Source organism: Mirounga leonina, unplaced genomic scaffold (assembly GCF_011800145.1).
Source record: "Mirounga leonina isolate KUSES-001 unplaced genomic scaffold, KU_Mleo_1.0 Mir_128, whole genome shotgun sequence".
NCBI classification, from domain to species: domain Eukaryota; kingdom Metazoa; phylum Chordata; class Mammalia; order Carnivora; family Phocidae; genus Mirounga; species Mirounga leonina.
The window spans coordinates 40014616-40032621 of NW_023270320.1; the positions used below are offsets into that span (position 1 = coordinate 40014616).

Consider the following 18006-nt stretch of genomic DNA (forward strand, 5'->3'; position numbering starts at 1 on the left):
CAACACACAGACACGCCGGCCACGCACCCAGCACACGAGCTCGTGGAAAGCCCTGTAAGCCTGATCTTTAACTTCGTAAAACTCTTACCCGGCAGCAGAAGGGGACACAGGAAATAAGTGAGGCACACAGCAGTCAGTTTTAAGGCAGGTGTGCTCACAGAGTTCTGGAAGAATGGAGTGAGACTTGTAGGCAGGGTTCGGGAATGGAAGCAGGAGTTCGCCTGGAAGATGGGATTTTCCTGGGCATCTCAAGCAGATGACATGGCATTTTTGAAGGCGAGTGGCATGAAAGAAAGATCTACAATCAAATCAGTTTGGAGGACTCTGGATGCAAGGTGGGTTACACACGCTGAAACCACCCCCCACCTGCCGCCACAGGATTCTGAGACCCTCTACGACTCTAAAGCCCATGGAGCGTCAGCTACACGGGGCCTGAGGAGGGCTGCGTCTTCCTGGTCTACCTGCCTGTGCATTCAGACGGCCTGTCTTTCCACAGAACAAGATGAACACCTTGCAGAGTCCTTGTGTTCCAGAGCACCCATGCGGGTACAGAAGACAGAGCTGTCCAGGGCCTGGGAGGGGAGGGTCTCGGGCTGGGGACAGGCCTGGTCGGTCACCACCTCCCAGCACTGAGGGCGGACAGGCCAGCACCTCGTATCACTGCGTTCCACATCTCAGGGAAGGGTCATGAACTCAGAGCACATGTGAAAAATTAATAGAGATACCTGTTCATTGGATCCTCAGAACTTAAAGAATTAAACTGGCCGTCTTCTGTTACCTCTTGTGTTTCTGTGAGGAAAAAAAAAATTCAGTTTAGTCTTAGGGAAAAGTATTTAGGAAGTGGATTTTTAGCCTTAAAATGGTTTTATATTTTTTTCAATGATAAGCTTATCTTAGAATAAAAATGATTAGTTGATAGATTTAGAGTTTTTTCGGGTTTTAGATAAGATGTATGTAAAGTGGGATGACAGTAAAAACAATACCCAAAAATCCTCTAAAATAGCTGGAATTAAAATGGTACCCCAAAGAAAGCAAGCTAGAGGGACAAACCTGTTTCTCTCATTCTTAACTTTTTCATGGAAATTTACAATTGTGATTTATTGGAAAGTGTGTCTAAATGGCAGCCTCCGAAGATTCTCAAGGGAGAAAGACTTGTGTCCATACCTGACAACCAACCTTTCATATACTCATGCACACATACACACACACACACGTGCATACAAAGTCCATCACACGTGTCCCGGCCGATAGCTGTTCTCCCACCTCTGGGTTTGGTTCACCGAGAGGGTGATGAGCTCAGGACAACAGGCCACGTGCTCAACCAAGGACCGGTTGGTAATGGCTACACCGGGAAACTGTCCATAAAAAGCCTCTAAAAAAGAATCCATTGTGTGCTCCTGTCCACGAAAGCTGGGAGATCTCACCCACAAAAATGGTCCCCTGATCCTGCTAAATACCAAAAAAAACCCTTCCTCAGTAGCGGGGAGCTCCCTGGCGGTGCAGCGGGGACCACAAAGACACGAACTCATCGCATTCTCAAGGCCACTCAACCGTAGGCATCTGCCAAGGACCACATGTCAGGTCAGGGGCAGGGCCAGCATTTGAACTCAAACCTGCCTCCTTCCAAAGACCACTCGTCCTGCCACATCACACTGCCCTAAAGAATGATCCACATTGCCTCCCAAAAAGACAAAGCTATTCGACAAAGTCATTGAAGAAAGGACATTAATTGGCAAAAGCACACTTCACACCGTGAGATTTTGCCTGCGGCTGGGTCAAGGGCACCACTCCCCATCCCTGGATGCACACCACCCAGGCCTCGTCTCGACTGCCCGCCCAAAACGACACTTTCTTTCCCTGTGCTCCCCCTTTCAAGAAAGGAGATGCACCCCGATTTACTGTCTGCTCAGGCATAAGACCTTTGATAAGGGGGGGTCAGGAGAAGTTGAGCATACTCAGTTCTCTCTCTGGCAACACCAACTGCTCATCTCTTACTGTTCTGGAAAGATCTGGAAGCTCGTGCTAAGGAGCAGAGCACCATGAGTTTCTGGCCATTGGAGGACCACTAATGAACAGAAGGGGAATCTTGGAATCTTTTTTCAAAATAGGTTTTGGGCAGTGGGGAAGAGAAGGGGTTCTGGCTGTTGCTGTATCTGAGGGTCGTGTTCCCGGTGGGACGGCCTCCGTGCTGGGGAGCCTTGTCCTTGTAGAGCCTGGAGGCCCGCCATGTCCACGGGAGAACCACAAGGTGCAAAGAAGCTGGTCAGCGCACGGCAGGCCACCAGCGCAGGTCCAGGCCTTGGACCCCAGCCTCACACCATACTCCAGGCTTTCCTCATGACCTCAGCAAAGAGGTCGGTGCCTGTTTGTCTTTAAAGGCTCAAGAGACAAACACAGACCCGTGTTCCTGGATCTGGGGCCTTACAGTAGGGTTTATTACGCTAGGGTTTTATTAATGGCTCTAGGATGACAGCACAAAAATAAGCCAATGGTTTTTAAGTATACTGAATTACTTAAAAATAACGTTCAATTATTAAAAACAACCAAATGATCTGAAAATAAGCAAATTACTTTAAGAATGTGTTCCTTAATCTTTTTTTAATTGCATAATCTACTTCCTTATTTTTAGATCGTTCTCACTCTTCGGGCTACAAAATACGAACAGCATTGTTGATCGTGGTAAATTTCCAAGATTACTGCCAATTACAACAGGAAAACATATGGGGAAACATCAACCCGGAGAACCTCGTGTGGTTTCCCGATATAAATTCAAGACTTTCTTTAAACACGTTTTGTCTCCGTTGTGATTAAGAGGAAGGGAAAGCACCCATTTACTGAAATCTCACAGAGTTACGACTCTGGGTCGGGGGCCTCTCGTCCCTCCTTCGCCCTCACGTCACCCCGTGGCATGTCCTGGCACAGAGAGCACGGAGGTCAGGCGGGAAGAAAACTCAGCAGGGCTGCGTTCACGGGGTCCGTCCTGAACAGAACACGGGGCGCTTTGCTAAGGGGGGATGGTGTTGCGCTCTCGGCAGCCCCCAGACGCCTGGGCCCACAGCAGGGCTGCAGGTGCACCAGCGTCCACGTCTGGGTCCGCTCTGGCGGCTAACTGAACACCGGGCACCGCTGGTCTTACAAACAAGATGCCTGTCGCCTGGGTGTGCAGGGGGAGGCGCACCTTCCCCATGCAGGGACGCGGCATGGGTGACGACGGGGCTGGAGTAGGCCGGCAGGAGCAGCGGCAGGTTGCAGGGCACGGCGTAGCCGCAGGGCACGGGCACCGAGTACCCGCTGGGCACAGGCAGGCTCAGGCAGCCGTCCTCAGGGCCCGGGTCTGCGGGCAGGCACTGCTCCTCCTGGAAGGGCGCGATGTCGATGACGGAGTAGGGGCTGGCCCTGGTCGGGACCTCACGGGCGGGGGGCTCCGCCGGGGCATCCGTGTCTGCTCCCGTCCCAACGTCACCTTCCGGAAGCAAACACGCACGCATCAACAGGGGGCCACGGCCGACCGGCCCTCCGGGGCCCGCGCGACCCCAGGGCGCCCTGGGGCATCGGAGGGGCGAGGCAGCCCGTGGGGGGAGGTGGGGCACCCGGGGCCTCTGCACCGAGACGAGCAGGGGAGAAGCTGCCTGAACTCGGGGAGCTGCTAAGGGCGCAGAGAGGCTGCTGTGAGGGCCGAAGACATGCCAGGTGCGCACCCCTCCTGGCCGGGGAGTCCCAGCAGACAACCCCACCTCCAAGAGCTAACGTGGACTCGACTCCCCCACAGTGTTAGCTCTGGAACTGCATCCGCCGAAACTGGGGGGCGTGCTCATCAAGTATCGACAACACCCACCGCCTCCAACACACACAGGGGAAGCAGGAACAAAGGAGAGTCAGCCAATTCAAATCCGCCATTCGGCTCACATCACAGGGAGGTCAGGAACGTCCGCTCCTGGAGGCCGACTGCGCCTGCCGCTCCCTCCGGCCGTCAGAGCGAGGGGGCCATGCGCCGCGCGGGCTGGGGGCCACGGGGGACCCACCTGAGCCAGAGGCGGCGTCTGCACCCGCGGCCTGTCGATCCGCTTCTGGAATCTCATCTCCGCTGTCAAAGTCGAACTGTTCCCCCTCGTCCTCCTCGTTGTCATACTTCACTGTGTCGCCTGCAGGTTGAAAGAACACTAGTTAGGCCAGCAGAAGAACAGACAGAACCGCTCACTTTCAGTGACAAAGGACGTCCGGGGGGCCAGAGGAACAGGGTGAAGATGAAGGGAAAATCCAGAAACAGGGGAGCCCACAACAGAAAGTTCAACTTCAATATGGAACGGATGTGGCTCACGCCCCATGGGTCCCCAGCCCCACGGGGTTCTGTCCACGCTGTCTGACCAGCAAAGCACACCGCCACCCAAAGGTAGGGGACATTGTAATCCCTGCCCATGCCAGGCCACCTCCGGGCCCCTCCTGCCCTGGGTCCCTGGGTAAGGATGTGTGCGGGACAGCGCAGAGGGGGCTCGGACTCACGGATATCACCAAGGGGGCCTCGGGTCGGCATTAGGAGGGGCGCCTGAGACGGGCCATCTGGGGACTTGTCCACAGAGATGAGGCCTGTACCCCCCACGCTTGGCTCACAAAGTGGGGGGCAGATGGAGAGATGCCCAGTCATCCCATGAGAGGTCACACGCCCAGGCTAGGGAGCTGGGGCATGGGACAGAGGACGACATGCAGGGGAGAGCATGGGAGGGAGGAGCCTCTTCTGCCTCACTGCACCCCAACACTGGGGAGAAAGTCAGAACATGGAAAATCCCCTGAATTGGAGATCCTTATCTACCAATGCAAAACTCCCTGCTGGTGACTGTGCTCAGACAAATCACAAAATATCACAACAAACTAGTCACTTTCCAGGGAGAAGCTCTGGTCAGTTAAGGTTATGTTCCACACACAGGAGGGGCCCCTCTCGCAGGACGAGGGACCTCAGACCCTAGAGGTATCTAGGGTGGCTCCCTTATGAAATAATGGGCAGTAAGGAGGAAAAAAATGATCTGCTGAGAGAGATGACCTGAAGGTTAGCACGAGCCAAAATCGCTCACTTGGCCAGCAGACCGCCGTGCCCCAGAGTGACCAGCCACAGGAGGCATCTGCTGGGTTTGGGGGCACCTGCTTGGAGGGGCCCGAGGCACAGAGAGCTCCAGAGTCCTAGGAGGCTGGGGAGGGATCTGCTGGGACAAGCACCCACTGCCCCAGGCCGGTTCCCTTCCAGATGGTTCCACCCCGACGTGCTAGCCAAAGAGCTGGTTTCAAAGGGTACCTTCGGGAAACTGAGGGATTTGAATGCAGTTATCTTAGAACTGAAGACGCGTAAACAGGATCAGAGGCCAGCCTCGGGGTGGTGCTTCTTAGGGGTGAGGTAATGGAGACATCAGGGACCCCGCCCTCCACACCCGTGCTGAGGCCGCAGGGCCCCCCTTCCCTGCTCTGCCCCCGGGGCTGGGGTGCAGCTGGATTCCTGGGATGGCCTGGGCCTCGGAGAGGGTGGTAAGGGGGTCCCGTCCCCGGGGTCAGGGTGGGCGTGAGGTGAGGCCAGGCCGGGGCTGTCCCAGCACAATGTGGGCATCTCTGCCCCTCCAGCTCTGCTCAGAGCCCCCCGAGCGCCCCTCGATCCCAGGCCAGGGCCTGGGTCAGCAAGAGCCGAGCAGCGCAGGTGCCGAGCAGGCTATGGAGACAACCTTCCACGGCCCCCGGCCCGGGGGGCGACTGGGGGGCGGGACAGTCAGAATTGGGGTTCTAGAGGTGGAGTAATTTCTAGGGAGGGAAGTTGACAGACATGTATCAATGCTGGAGTCAGTCTAGAAACAGTCTTTCCAGCCGGGGCCTCGCTGTCCAGACGAACCTCTGATGGTCCAAAAGAAAAAGTGGTTTTAAATACCAGGTGTTTATTTTCTCCTTGAATCTTCGGAATCAGCAATACGTTCTAACATGTCCTTCAAAAGAAGCACTTTCTTTTTTTTTTTAAGATTTTATTTATTTGAGAGAGAGAATGAGAGAGAGAGAGAGAGTACATGAGAGGGGGGAGGGTCAGAGGGAGAAGCAGACTCCCCGCTGAGCAGGGAGCCCGATGCGGGACTCGATCCCGGGACTCCAGGATCATGACCTGAGCCGAAGGCAGTCGCTTAACCAACTGAGCCACCCAGGCGCCCACTAATAGTGTTTTTAATCGGCCGTTTCACACTCATTTAATAGCAAATAACAAACACTGGCGAGCACTGGAGAAACTGGAACCCCGGTGCACGGCTGGTGGGAGCGTGCTCTGGAGCAGCTGGTGTGGACCCGGTATGGAGGCCCCTCAACACGCTCAACACAGCACTCCCCTGCGGCCCAAGTCCCTGCTCCTAGGTATTCACGTGGGAGAACTAAAAGCAGGCACTCAAGCAGATGCTTGTACGCCCATGCATGCGTGCAAGCACACCCGTGTGCAACCGTACCAGCATGCAGCCACACACGTGTTTAACTGCACACATGTGTGTAATCGTACAAGTGTGCGACCACACACGTGTGCAAGCGTACCAGCGTGCAGCCATACACATGTGTAATCATACGAGTGTGCAACCACCCACGTGTGCAACCATACAAGCAGCATTATTCACAACAGCCAAGAGGCAGACACAATCCCAGAGTCCCCACACAGACGAAAGGATAAATAAAATGTGGTCGATACAGACAACAGGACACAGTCTTGAAATGGACAAATCCTGGCCCCTGCTACGACACGGACGGACCCCGAGGCCACTGCACCGAGTGAAATGCACCCGTCCCCAAGGGGTGGACACGGTGCGACTCCACTCACGGAAGGGAGGATGGCGGACCCGCGGGCTGGGGAGGGGATGGGGTGATAGTCTACGGAGGACAGAGCTTCAGCGTGGGAAGATGGAAAGCTCTGGAGATGGAGGGCGTGAATGAGCTTCATGCTGCTTAATTAACTGGACACGGAAAGATGGCTGGAGTGGTAAATGGTAGGTGAATTTCACCACAATAAAACAATTAAAAACCCTTGGTTTTAGTCATCTAATCCCTTTCACACACAGACCAAAATACGACCCGAGGTGCACTCGGGCTGCCGCAAAGGACCGGCATTTTCTTCTCCACGCTCCTGTGTTTTGCAAACTTTCTACAAGTACATTTCCTGTCTGTTTATGGCCATTTCCGGCTTAAGCAATTCTACTTGGCAGTCTGAATTGGTGGAGCATATCAATCCTCTGAGGTTCGTATTTAATAAAGACATGGATACGACTCACCCGTTTCCTGCGAGGAGAGTTTACAACTAAAACCACCAGACACGGACTGGAGTCGGGGGTGGACAGAACCTCTGTCCCCACGCGTCGGTCACAGTGGCTCACGTACTGTCCAACCAACTCCGGCCGCACGTCGAGCAACGGGAAAATCATCGTAGTTTGGGTTTTTGGCTTTATCAGTAAGGAGTGAGCTTATTAACAGAAACAAACTGGTCAACACGTCTTGGGGCAATAAATCTCTTCAATGGAAAAACCCAAACCGACAGAACGTTTTCCAAATACAACTGTGACCCTCTCTGTAGATTCCTGTTTGCCAGATTAACATGGCAGGGAAATAACAACACACGAGCCAAAATGACGGGGGGCCAGGACGGGGCGAAGGAGGGAAGAAGCTGATGGTCTGACTTAGCCACATAAAAATCACGCCACACACGCATCCCACTCCGCACAGCAGAGACTCGGAATCACATGCTGGTTCTTCCCTCCATCAACCCTCTTCCTGGAAGTTATACTCTATTACTGGGGAACATTAAGAGTTAGGTAAAATACACCTAAAAGTGACCTTGTAAACACTGCTTTTAAAAAAGCCTGATGACATCGAGCACCATGGGACCTAACCCTGGGCTCCCCCATGCAAGGAGAAAGGGACTCCTGTTCAACATGTTCAGGAAGGAAAGTGGACGGCAAGGAGCTGGGCTCTGAGAGACACAGGTCTGTGACCCTGTCCACGGTATTTGGCATGGCTGCCAGAATGGACTCCTCCTTGAGGGACCCTCTTGCTTCTGCCCCCACAACGAGCATTCCGGTGTAACCGACAACCTCCCCATGGGAGGTTAGGCCTGCCCATGGCCTTGCTCTTCATTGGCACAAAACCCAGTATCCACATCAGACCTCCTGCCAGAGCTCTGGAGTCACATTTCCATGAGGCCCCTCCAACTCAGCCATGCCTCCTTCCCTCTCCATCCCTGCACACTCCCTCTGGGGTGAGAGATCCCCATGGCAGGAACCACAGGATCTCCCCAGACCCTGGCCTACTGCAGTGCCATGAACCAACTCACGGAGAAGTGCCTTCGCTTCAAGCACCCAGGAATCTCCCCTTCCCAACCTCCCGCAGCGTTCCTGGGTGAAACCACAGGCGCTGGGCACCACCCACTCTCCATCCTTCCAGGCGCCTCCAGATCCTGGGCTGTGCCTCGGATTCCCTGGATTCCTTGGAGAGCCCTGAGCCTGCCCTGGGTGACCCTGGAGCCCCGAGCACCCTGCTCATGGTCTGTCTCCCACGATGGGGGAGACAATGTCTGGTGTGCATTCGTGTGTCCCGGCGTACCACACAGGCTCCCACCCATGGCCCTCCAGGCAGAGGAGCCCGGCCCCCAACTCAGACCCCGTGCCAGGCTGGCCTTCTGATCAATGCCCCGACAACAATCTTGTCAGCAAGCACAGCACCAGGAATGCGGTCTGACCTGCGACCTCCCTCCTGCAACTGAGTCCCACCTGCCTCGGTCTAGCAGCAAACTGCACTGCTGAGGTCAGCATGCTTCCAAGAAAAAGAGAGTTCACACTGGATCTCTTAGGGGTCAAGAAGGTCTTAGTTTCACCCCGAACTGCAACAAAAGCTAAGTCACTACAGACTACAATGTTACAGTTCCCACTGGGAGGGATGTTCACAGGGTCCTAAGGAGCGGAGAGAGGGAGGGAGGGAGACACTGCCTGCCCACCGCTCCTGGCACACATCAGTCTACACAGCTGACACACAGCCTGGGCTCAGGATGGGCTGGCTCGGGTCGCTCACCCCTCACGGGGACAGGTGCTCCAGGGCTCAGGGACACACTGAGAGCGGGGAGGAAGGCTGTCCCTCCCAGGTCATCCCCTCCTTGAGCAGACAGCCCTCCAGGACGGCTGAAACCCACCAACAGGTTTGAAAGCCATGCCGGAGGAACTCAGACACTGAGGGAAAAAGAATAAGGGAATATTCGTTTTTAAGCTCAGAGATAAAGGTGACACATTTTGTCCCTGGGGCCATTAAGACCACAGCTATTATAACCTAAAAGCTTAATCCAAGATAAGATGTTTCTCTCATTTCTAAAGGAGAGTATTTGTGCTTTCTTTCTCATTATTAGAAAAGAAGAAAAGTGCTTTGCAAAGCTGCAGGGGCAAACAGCTCCCCCAACAAGGGGCTATTCACGGCCGTGTCCTTGTCAGCCTCCTCCTGGCTCTGGACGTCCCTGGGGTGGTGGCTGCCTGTGAACAGCGGTGTCCCCAGAACAATGCCCCCGCTCACAGGCTGCCGCCCCCCACCCTCTGCACACGGCTTCTGTTCCCTGTGCTTTGTCGGAGCCCGACCCGTAGTCAGCAGGGGAAGGCACCCGGCTGTGGGTGCATCCACGTTCCCACGGCAATGGGGCGATGGAGGGCTTCTCCTTCCCTACCACCGGGGCGGTGGGGGGGGGGGGGGTAATTTACCTATGAATTCCGGAAAGGCACCAGGACACTGCGGGGTTCGGACCTATCGTGGAACGTCTCCTGATAGGATTCTTAAGGCCCGCGGCACCTCCTCACGGACCCGCCAAGCGCCTGCAGCAGTCGCCACGCTGCCTGGTCCAGACCTCACACAAACCTGCAGGTCAGGGCCGCCGCTCTGAGGACAGGGGACTGAAGCCCAGGGAGGCCGCCTACCTGCTCACGCCCCGCGGGGCTGTCACCACGCCCCTGCCCCACAGCCCGGCCCCTGCACGGGCAGAAAATGTCTACAAGTACAAAGAGGGTGCCTGGGTGGCTCAGTTGGTTAGGCGACTGCCTTCGGCTCAGGTCATGATCCTGGAGTCCCGGGATAGAGTCCCGCATCGGGCTCCCTGCTCGGCGGGGAGTCTGCTTCTCCCTCTGACCCTCCTCCCTCTCATGCTCTCTGTCTCTCATTCTCTCTCTCTCAAATGAATAAATAAAAATCTTTAAAAAAAAAACAAAACAAAACTCCCAACTCTGGGGCCCCTGGGTGGCTCAGTTGGTTGAGCGACTGCCTTCAGCTCAGGTCAGGATCCTGGAGTCCCAGGATCGAGTCCCACATCGGGCTCCCTGCTCGGCGGGGAGTCTGCTTCTCCCTCTGACCCTCCTCCCTCTCGTGCTCTCTGTCTCTCATTCTCTCTCGCAAATGAATGAATAAAATCTTTAAAAAAAAAAAAAAAAGAAGTACGAAGAGCAGAGCACCAATCTCAGGGAACAAGGGTTGTGTCCACGTGGTGCCGGCAAGACAGACCTGGTCCTTCCTGACCCTTCCCTGCATCCAAGGGCAGCCGTGAGCAGACGCTTTAACGATGGGGAGCTTATAATTAAAGTATCACTGATTCGCCCCAAAGCGACGCCAGGCCGTCGTGCCCATCACAAACGGTCACAAGAGCTAACCGCCCAGACCGTCGTGAGGTGTCAGCACCTCAGTTCTGAACTGTGCTGCCCTCTTTTTGTAAACAGTGGCCTTAAATCCACACCAGAGTCACAGGCCACACCGCACATCAGCCCACAGACACGGGGACCTTCTCCACGCTGTAAGGACTGCTGGCCATGTCCCCAGAGCTGCCGGGACCGGTCCCGGCTCCCAGAGGACACCTCCCGGGGAACCAAGAACAGGGGTGCACGGAGGGGACTCCCTCCACCCTCCTGCCGCCCGGGGCCAGCTCCCAGCTGAGAGGGCCTGCGGCCGAGCCCGTGGACAGCCTGACGGGACCAGCTGGGGCCCCACAGCGGCAGGCCTCGCTGGTCGGCCGGCTCATGACTCTGAGCACACAGAACAAGACAGGTGAGCGTGCGGTACCGAAGGGGACGGTGTGGGTGTGCAGGGAAGATGGGATGCCCTCTGCCCAGCCCCCTGACTACCCTTTTGTCCCAGCTCTGGGGGCCTTCGCCCTCTGAGCCTCGTCCTTCTTCCCCACCTCGGAGGGACAGGTGGCAGATAAAAGACGTCCGGCACGTCCGGCCTGCACCCACACCTTCGGTGAGGCGCGCTGGGCTCACCAGCTCAGGGTTCATGGGAGGACCCCAGGTGCACACTCCCCACGAGAAGGGAAGGAGAGCAGGGAGCAGTGCTGGTGTCCTTTTCAATGAAAACCGTCAAGGGAAGATCTAGCCTGGAAGAGTCTAAGTGTCACCACCTCACACGTGGGTGAAACGTGCAGCAGGAAGTCACCCAGAGCCCTCCCAACCAGACTCCGCTGGCCGTGGCCCGAGGAGGGGAGCCGGCCTGCCCGAAGGTGCCCCGCAGAAGCCGGCGCGTGGTGGTCTTGCAGCGTGATTCCTGGGGCGCCCTCCAGCATGCCACCCTCACCCCGGGGCCCACGGACCCTGGAAACTCTGGCCGAAGGCATGCAGGGGCCCCTTTCAACCACGGGGCCAGCTCACCACCGGGCTCTCCTCGGGGTGATCCTTCCGTGCTGACCCAGCGCAAGCAGGAGATGCATCCCTTGGCCTGGGCCCGGACTCCCTCAAGGATCGGCCCTACTGGCAGGCTGCCTCCCTTCTGCTCCAGCTCCAAGCTCAGGGCCCAGAGCGCCACCACCAGCACAAGGAGAAGGAATGGAGAGGCTCTGACCCTGCACAGGTTCCTCCCAGACTCTGAGGCTTACAGCCTCCCGGTGAGCAGGGGACACGCGGGTCTGTCCGGGGCAGCATGTCCAGGGAAGGCCCGGGTGACAGGAGCCCTGAGCAGGCCGTGCCCTGCGAGCCGGGAGTGATACCACCAGGCCCTTCGATGTGCCACCATGGTCTCCCCAGCAGCGGCTTAGCTCTGGCCAGGGGACAGGACAGCCCCCCCCCCCCACGCTCCTCACGTACAGAGCAGCTAGACAAAGGAGGTCCGCGCTTTCCCTGAGTGAGCCAAGGGCAGAGGGAGGCAGACCTGGAAACCGCCCTACTGTTCCACCCGCCGGCGCCTGGAGCAGCCAAGGAGCCACGTGTAGTCTCTCAAATACGAGGTCCGCCCTTCCTCATCACCAGGTGGGCCCGTGATGGGTTGGGAGGAGGCGGACCTCACAGGTTCCGTGCCGGCGCATGCCCCTCGGGGGTGCCCAGGGCCCAGCAGGTGGCTCAGCCAGGTCACCCCAAAGTGAGGGTGGGGCGCTGGGTGGGCGGAGGCTCAGAGCTCCACCTCCTCAGGACCTGTGGGCAGCCCCTCCCCTTCTCCCCGGGGGCCCCCCAGGTGGGAAAGGGCCCCCGCAGGATGCCTGTTACCTTCGGGAGCGGGGGCGGGCGGCTCTGGCTGGTCCATGGCGCAGCTCCGGAAACCTCACTCCTCGGACCCCTGCAGAAGGAAAGACACCACGGTCACCGTGGGTAGAGGGGCTGCGTCAGCTCCAGGGGGCACTCAGCTCCAGTCATGGCGCTCACTGAAGGACCGGCACCCACCCCTCGAAGGCCATCCACTGTCCCCTGAAATCACGCCTCCGTGCACACTCAGTCCTCACGGCCTGACTTCCCAGGGTCACAACGGGAGTTCCCTCCACACCCGGGCTCGCTGGCGGACCCCCCCCCAGCCCGGCACAATGGTCCAGGGGAGAAAGGAGCCCTAGGTCAGATGGCGGACCCTCTTCAGCTTCGAACAAACAACTCAGTGCCCGGGATCGCGGACTGGTTGACGGTCCCTTAAGCCTTCAGTCCCTAAACTCTGGAGTCTAGGCCAGGTCTCTGTACACTTGGCTTTATTTTTTTTCTTCTCTTTTTTGCACTTTTTGTTTCCCTATGTGCTTTCGGAAGAAAACGAAGTCTGAGAATCAGTGTGAAACCAGCCATGTCATGAGGACGTTCGGCCTGGCTCCCAAGAAGGCCGTCCTGTCCCCAGCTCCCCCGTTCACGAGGGCTTACGCCATCGGGCACCTGCCCGCTTCTACCACAACGGCCGGGTGAAAAGCAAACACCCAGGCTCCGAGGCGGCGCAGACAGCACCAAGGGTGGGCACAGCAGAGAAGATGCCGCGGCCCGCCCATGGCGCGCAGGAGAACATGCTGGAGGAGCCGGCAGGCGAGCTCTGGGTCCCTCGCCAACACACCTGCATGCCCCCCCCGCCCCACGCAGAAGGGATGCTGGTGAGGGCACCGACGGGGGCCGCGTACCACCCCTGCCCGAGCACCTCCGTGTTGTGCTCCAGGCCTATCCGCTGGCTTCATCCCACCTCACCCCGGTGACACGGTGCCCACACTAGTTTCAAAGGGAAGGAACCAAGGCATGGGGGCTTCCAGGAACCCACCCAGGGGCAGACCCAGGACAGACGGACGCACACGCTGGGGCTGCATCCCTGCTCCCTGCTCTCCTGCAGAGGCCACAGGGAGCCCTGGAGCATCCCACGTCTCTGGGCACAAGTTGCTCAATGGGAGCGCGGGGACAACAGGGGGGCCAGCCTCGGCTGCTGCAGGGGTGAAGCATCTGAACACAGGGGGTCAGGACGGGGCCTGGCACACAGGGGGCACCCGGTAGGTGGCAGCGGACACTGGTCCATCTGTCATCTGTGCCACCACGCCCACGCCCAGCCCTCTCCAGAGATTCGCTAGGACAGATGCTCCATCGGCAGAGTTAACCCTCCTAGAGAATCGCGCGGACCACAGCGGTTACGGGAGGAGACAGCGCAGGTGGGAGCACGTCTCCCTGAGAAGCTGCAGTGGCCTCGGGCTTGCAGTGACCTGGTCCACAGGGAGAGGGACACCGGCACGGAGACCCTGACACCGAACCCCACGCCCACCACTCCACGTCAGCCAGCGAACGTCCGACCAGCGTCCACTGCACTCAAGGCACCGAGCGCGTGGTCTGCAGGGGTCACAGCCTGCGTGGACACACACGCGCTCTGCCTGATCCCCAGCACGGATGCGGGACGGGCCATCTCTTCTGGGGCAACGGGAGGGACAGGGCACCTGCTGCAGAGACCGTGCAGGCCCCAGAGCTGCACGGAGGGCAGCGCCTTCTCCTGCCACGCCATCTCCCAAGGAACGGAGTCAAAAAGGCTCCAACACTTACGCATCCTACAGGTGAGCTTGCAAACGTGACATGGACACAGGCCAGCAATGACGTGATGCAATGCACATGAGCGCATCCAGGATGCCGGGGGTTCTCGCCAATGCTGGTCACACAAGGAAACGCCCGGCTGGCCCCCACACTGGATCCGGCCCCTCCTGGCCGGTGCGCCCAGACCCCACGGGCACTGCGGGGAACAGGAAAGAGGCGACATATCCGCAGGAAGAGGGGACAATGGATTCCACAGTCGCGAGAGGAAGTGAGGAAAGAAGGGAAACTGGTATTTTTAGCCACCCAAGAGGTGAGGACCGGCATGTGCAGCTACTCAACAGTCTCACCACAGACCAGGGGTACAGACACCCTGCACTTTGAGCTGCGTGGACAACATTCCCGAGAAACAGAGCCCTGGGGAGCCAGAGGGGTCCTCAGGCTTTCGGGCAAAGCAAAGCTTTCTACTGGGTCTGATCTCAGCACAGGTTCTGCTCGTGCGTGAGGCCAGCTGGAGGCATGGCCACAAAAAGTCATCCTTCCTGTCGGGGGACAAGGTGGTGGCGTTTGTGCCTGGGGCTGCTCCAGGAGGAGCTAGGGCGCAGCCGCCGGATGCCGCGTCTCCTCTCCCCTCCCACCGTTCCCTCGTCTCCAACACTCTCTTTCTAAACCACAGAGTCCAAGTTTCATGAGTGCTAATTGTACTTAAAGTGCGGAAGAACAGAGTCCAGCTGGGCGCACCTTTCCCCACTGACGACTTGGGCGTTGTGCTGCTGAGGGCCCACCCCGCAGAAGGTGCACGGCTCACGCTCAGGGCCCCTGCGCACCTGACCGGCCCTGGGGCCCGCTCGGGCCGAGCGGGCGCTGGAACCCGGCCTCTGGCGCCACGCTCCGTGTTCGGGATCACCCATGAGGGCCCAGCAGATCACAGCACGCTCTGGGACGGTTTTCTCCCAAACTCAGCCGTGCTCCTGAGGACCCTTTCCAGGCGGCCAACCCGAAAACACGCGATTCTGCTTCCGGATTTCAGAGGCCTGCGTGCACTCCCCCCGACAGCCTGCTTGGCGCCACGGACGTGACCTGCACCCCTGGGCCCTTCAGGCCACACCGAAAACCCTGCTTCCCCTGCAGCCAAGCGGGTGCTGAACCCGCGTCTGCACACCACCGTCTGGTGGTGCCTGACCCTTGGCGCCCTCCCCGGGGACCCTCTGAGCGGGGCTGCAGCCCGCTCTGCCCAAGACTGACCTCGGGACAGGGGACGAGACTCGCTTACACACACTGCCCTCCGGCGGACGGCAGCATGATGTAATTCCAGTCTGGACCGTGTTACTGCGGTCACTTTCCAATTTAAGCATCCTAATGAAAGATTGCACTGGGCACCCAGGTCGCGGTTTTAAACAAAAAGATGACGCGTCCGTCAGAGCAGCGGTCCAGGGGCGAGCCCTGCGGGACAATTTTGTGGGACATGTCCAGAGGCTGGGTGGCTCCACGTCACAAGATAGTTTCCAAGGCCGGGGAAGCCACTCAACACCCCAGATCGCTTTTCGTGCTTCTTGCCGCATCACAGAAACAGAGCTGAACCTTTGCTCCCACAGCATTTCTTTGCATCTGCCCCATCTGTGGAGATGGGCAAGGTGAGCACCCAGGGCACGTGTGCAGCAGGATGCTGAGGCTCAGGAGGACAGATGCTTCCCGCACCCGTGGCCACAGCAACGCTCAGAGTTCTGGAAGCTGAGGATGGCAGGACACTCACCACCAAGGTCCCTTCCACTGAGAAGCAGCAGAAAGAAAAGCAGCAGAGGGCTGGCGGCCTGGACACTGGGGACACCCTGCTCTCCTGACCTCTCCCAGCTGGACAAGGCTCTGCAGATGGTGCCTCCACATCCTCAGCTGTGCAACCCACCTGCAGGGGGACCAGCTCCAGGGCTGCTGGGGGTGAGATGACCCTGTCCCTGAGGTGGGGGCAGCGCCCTGGAGAGACGTGCTCACCGCACAGCAGGCTCAGTTCTGCGGAGGGCACAGCGTCTCATGCACTGTGGGCACCGGGCTGGCTCCCGAACATCCACTCCATCAGTCTCCCCACAATTTGGGTTGCACAAAGACGGGTGGCAGGCGGCTGGGCCTGCGCCCAGCCCAGATCCATCTGAGCCCACCACCACCGATTGTGCGAGAACCAGAGGACCCACCACAGCGTGTCAGAGGCACGCAGCACCCGGCCTCCCAGCCAAAGGGGCTGGCTCAGCATCAGCATGGAAACTGGCTGGAGCAGGGGGCCTCAGGGGCCTCATGCGTAAGGGGAGAGGACCCCAAGGACAGAGCCCGGGGACAAGGGGACAGGGAGCTGGGCGCTGAGCAATCAGCATGAGCCAGGAAAGCCCGAGTGCCCACAGCAGGTGCGCTCCGTTTGGGACTGCCTCAGATGGAAGTCACATCAGTAAGGCTCTCCCTCAACAGAGACCATGAAGGGACAAGGAAAAGCACACAAGATCTTGCTGGAATGGCACCGTCTAAGTTTAATCAAATTCCACGGCAGACCAAACGCGCCAACCTCCTGCACAGAACGCCTTCAGTTAAGGTAACGCTGACAAAAGCAAGAAAGAGAAGGAAAGAGAATCTTCCCGCCCGCTTGCAGGGAACTCAGCTGTCTGGGACTTCTAGCCTGTGATCATCTGGATTTTACCAGTGGGGACACCACGAGGCATCGTCATTACGGCTGCACAGGGCTGACGCCAATCCCGAGATCTCTTCCCCTCCTTCACTCACTGGCCCCAGAACACAAAAAATTAAAAGAGAAGCAAATTTATTCTGTGTTAGTGGCTACTAGAAAACCTCTGGCCAGTAGCGGCTAAGCAGCTCTTTCCCAAACAGCCCACGTCCAGGGAATCAGGGTGAGACCCCCTGAGGACACGCTCCAGCCAGTGGCTTGGCCGCTGCATCCCATCTGCTGTGCCCAGCTCTCGCCCCACACCTTCCTGCTGGCCGCCTACCTGCAGCCACATGGACCAAGTCTCTTGGGCGCCCCACCTCCTGCACTCCCCCACTGCCCCGCAAACTCTCATCCTGGGTCCTCTCTCTGCCCTCCCTCCCACGGCTGCATCCCTGCTGCCAGGCCCGCTTCTGGACCCAGCCACAAGGAAAGGACGCATCTTTTCCGGGGAAGCCTGTCCCTGTGGACACGGACAATACCCAGCCTCAATGAAACACAACATCACCACAAACAAATCCTGACAGGGACAGCCCCAACTCCTGGCCTGAGGAGACAGAATCCTGGGGCGTCCTGGGATGGAAAAGAATGACTGGGTGGGGACCACAGGCTGGAGGAGCAGAGCAGAGACACCCGGACGGTGTCTGACTGAAAGTCTCAAGAAATGGAGCCTCAGCTCACAAGAGAGGGAAGCCATGGATAGGCGGGGGCTGAGATGCTTCCCCTACCCGCACTCTCTCCAGGCCCTCCCTCCCCGCTGCCTGGCCCCTGCAGCTCACCACGCTATGTACCCCCCAGTGCTTCTGCACCCTTGCCTCCTTCCCCCACCCCAGGGCTCTGCACCCCTGCCTCCTTCCCCCATCCCACGGCTCTGCACCCCTGCCTCCTTCCCCACCCCAGGGCTCTGCACCCCTGCCTCCTTCCCCCACCCCACGGCTCTGCACCCCTGCCTCCTTCCCCCACCCCACGGCTCTGTACCCCTGCCTCCTTCCCCCCCACCCAGGACTCTGTACCCCGCCTCCTTTCCCCCCACCCCAGGACTCTGTACCCCGCCTCCTTCCC

General features: G+C 58.4%; 1 protein-coding gene across 7 annotated transcripts in view; it reads right to left on the minus strand.

Moving 5' to 3' along the window:
* ARHGEF10 (Rho guanine nucleotide exchange factor 10) overlaps nucleotides 1-18006 on the minus strand; it is a 103929-nt gene that overhangs the window by 73466 nt on the left and 12457 nt on the right. For 6 of the 7 annotated variants that reach the window (XM_035004325.1, XM_035004323.1, XM_035004322.1 and 3 more), the window contains exons 2-5: nucleotides 12483-12552; nucleotides 4023-4142; nucleotides 3179-3463; nucleotides 726-789 (exon numbers count right to left, since the gene is read on the minus strand). In XM_035004325.1, the coding sequence (XP_034860216.1) occupies nucleotides 726-789; nucleotides 3179-3463; nucleotides 4023-4142; nucleotides 12483-12519 (506 nt within the window). In that variant the 5' untranslated portion in view covers nucleotides 12520-12552. The remainder of the gene's footprint in view (nucleotides 1-725; nucleotides 790-3178; nucleotides 3464-4022; nucleotides 4143-12482; nucleotides 12553-18006) is intronic. The other variant, XM_035004326.1, reaches the window with a different exon arrangement.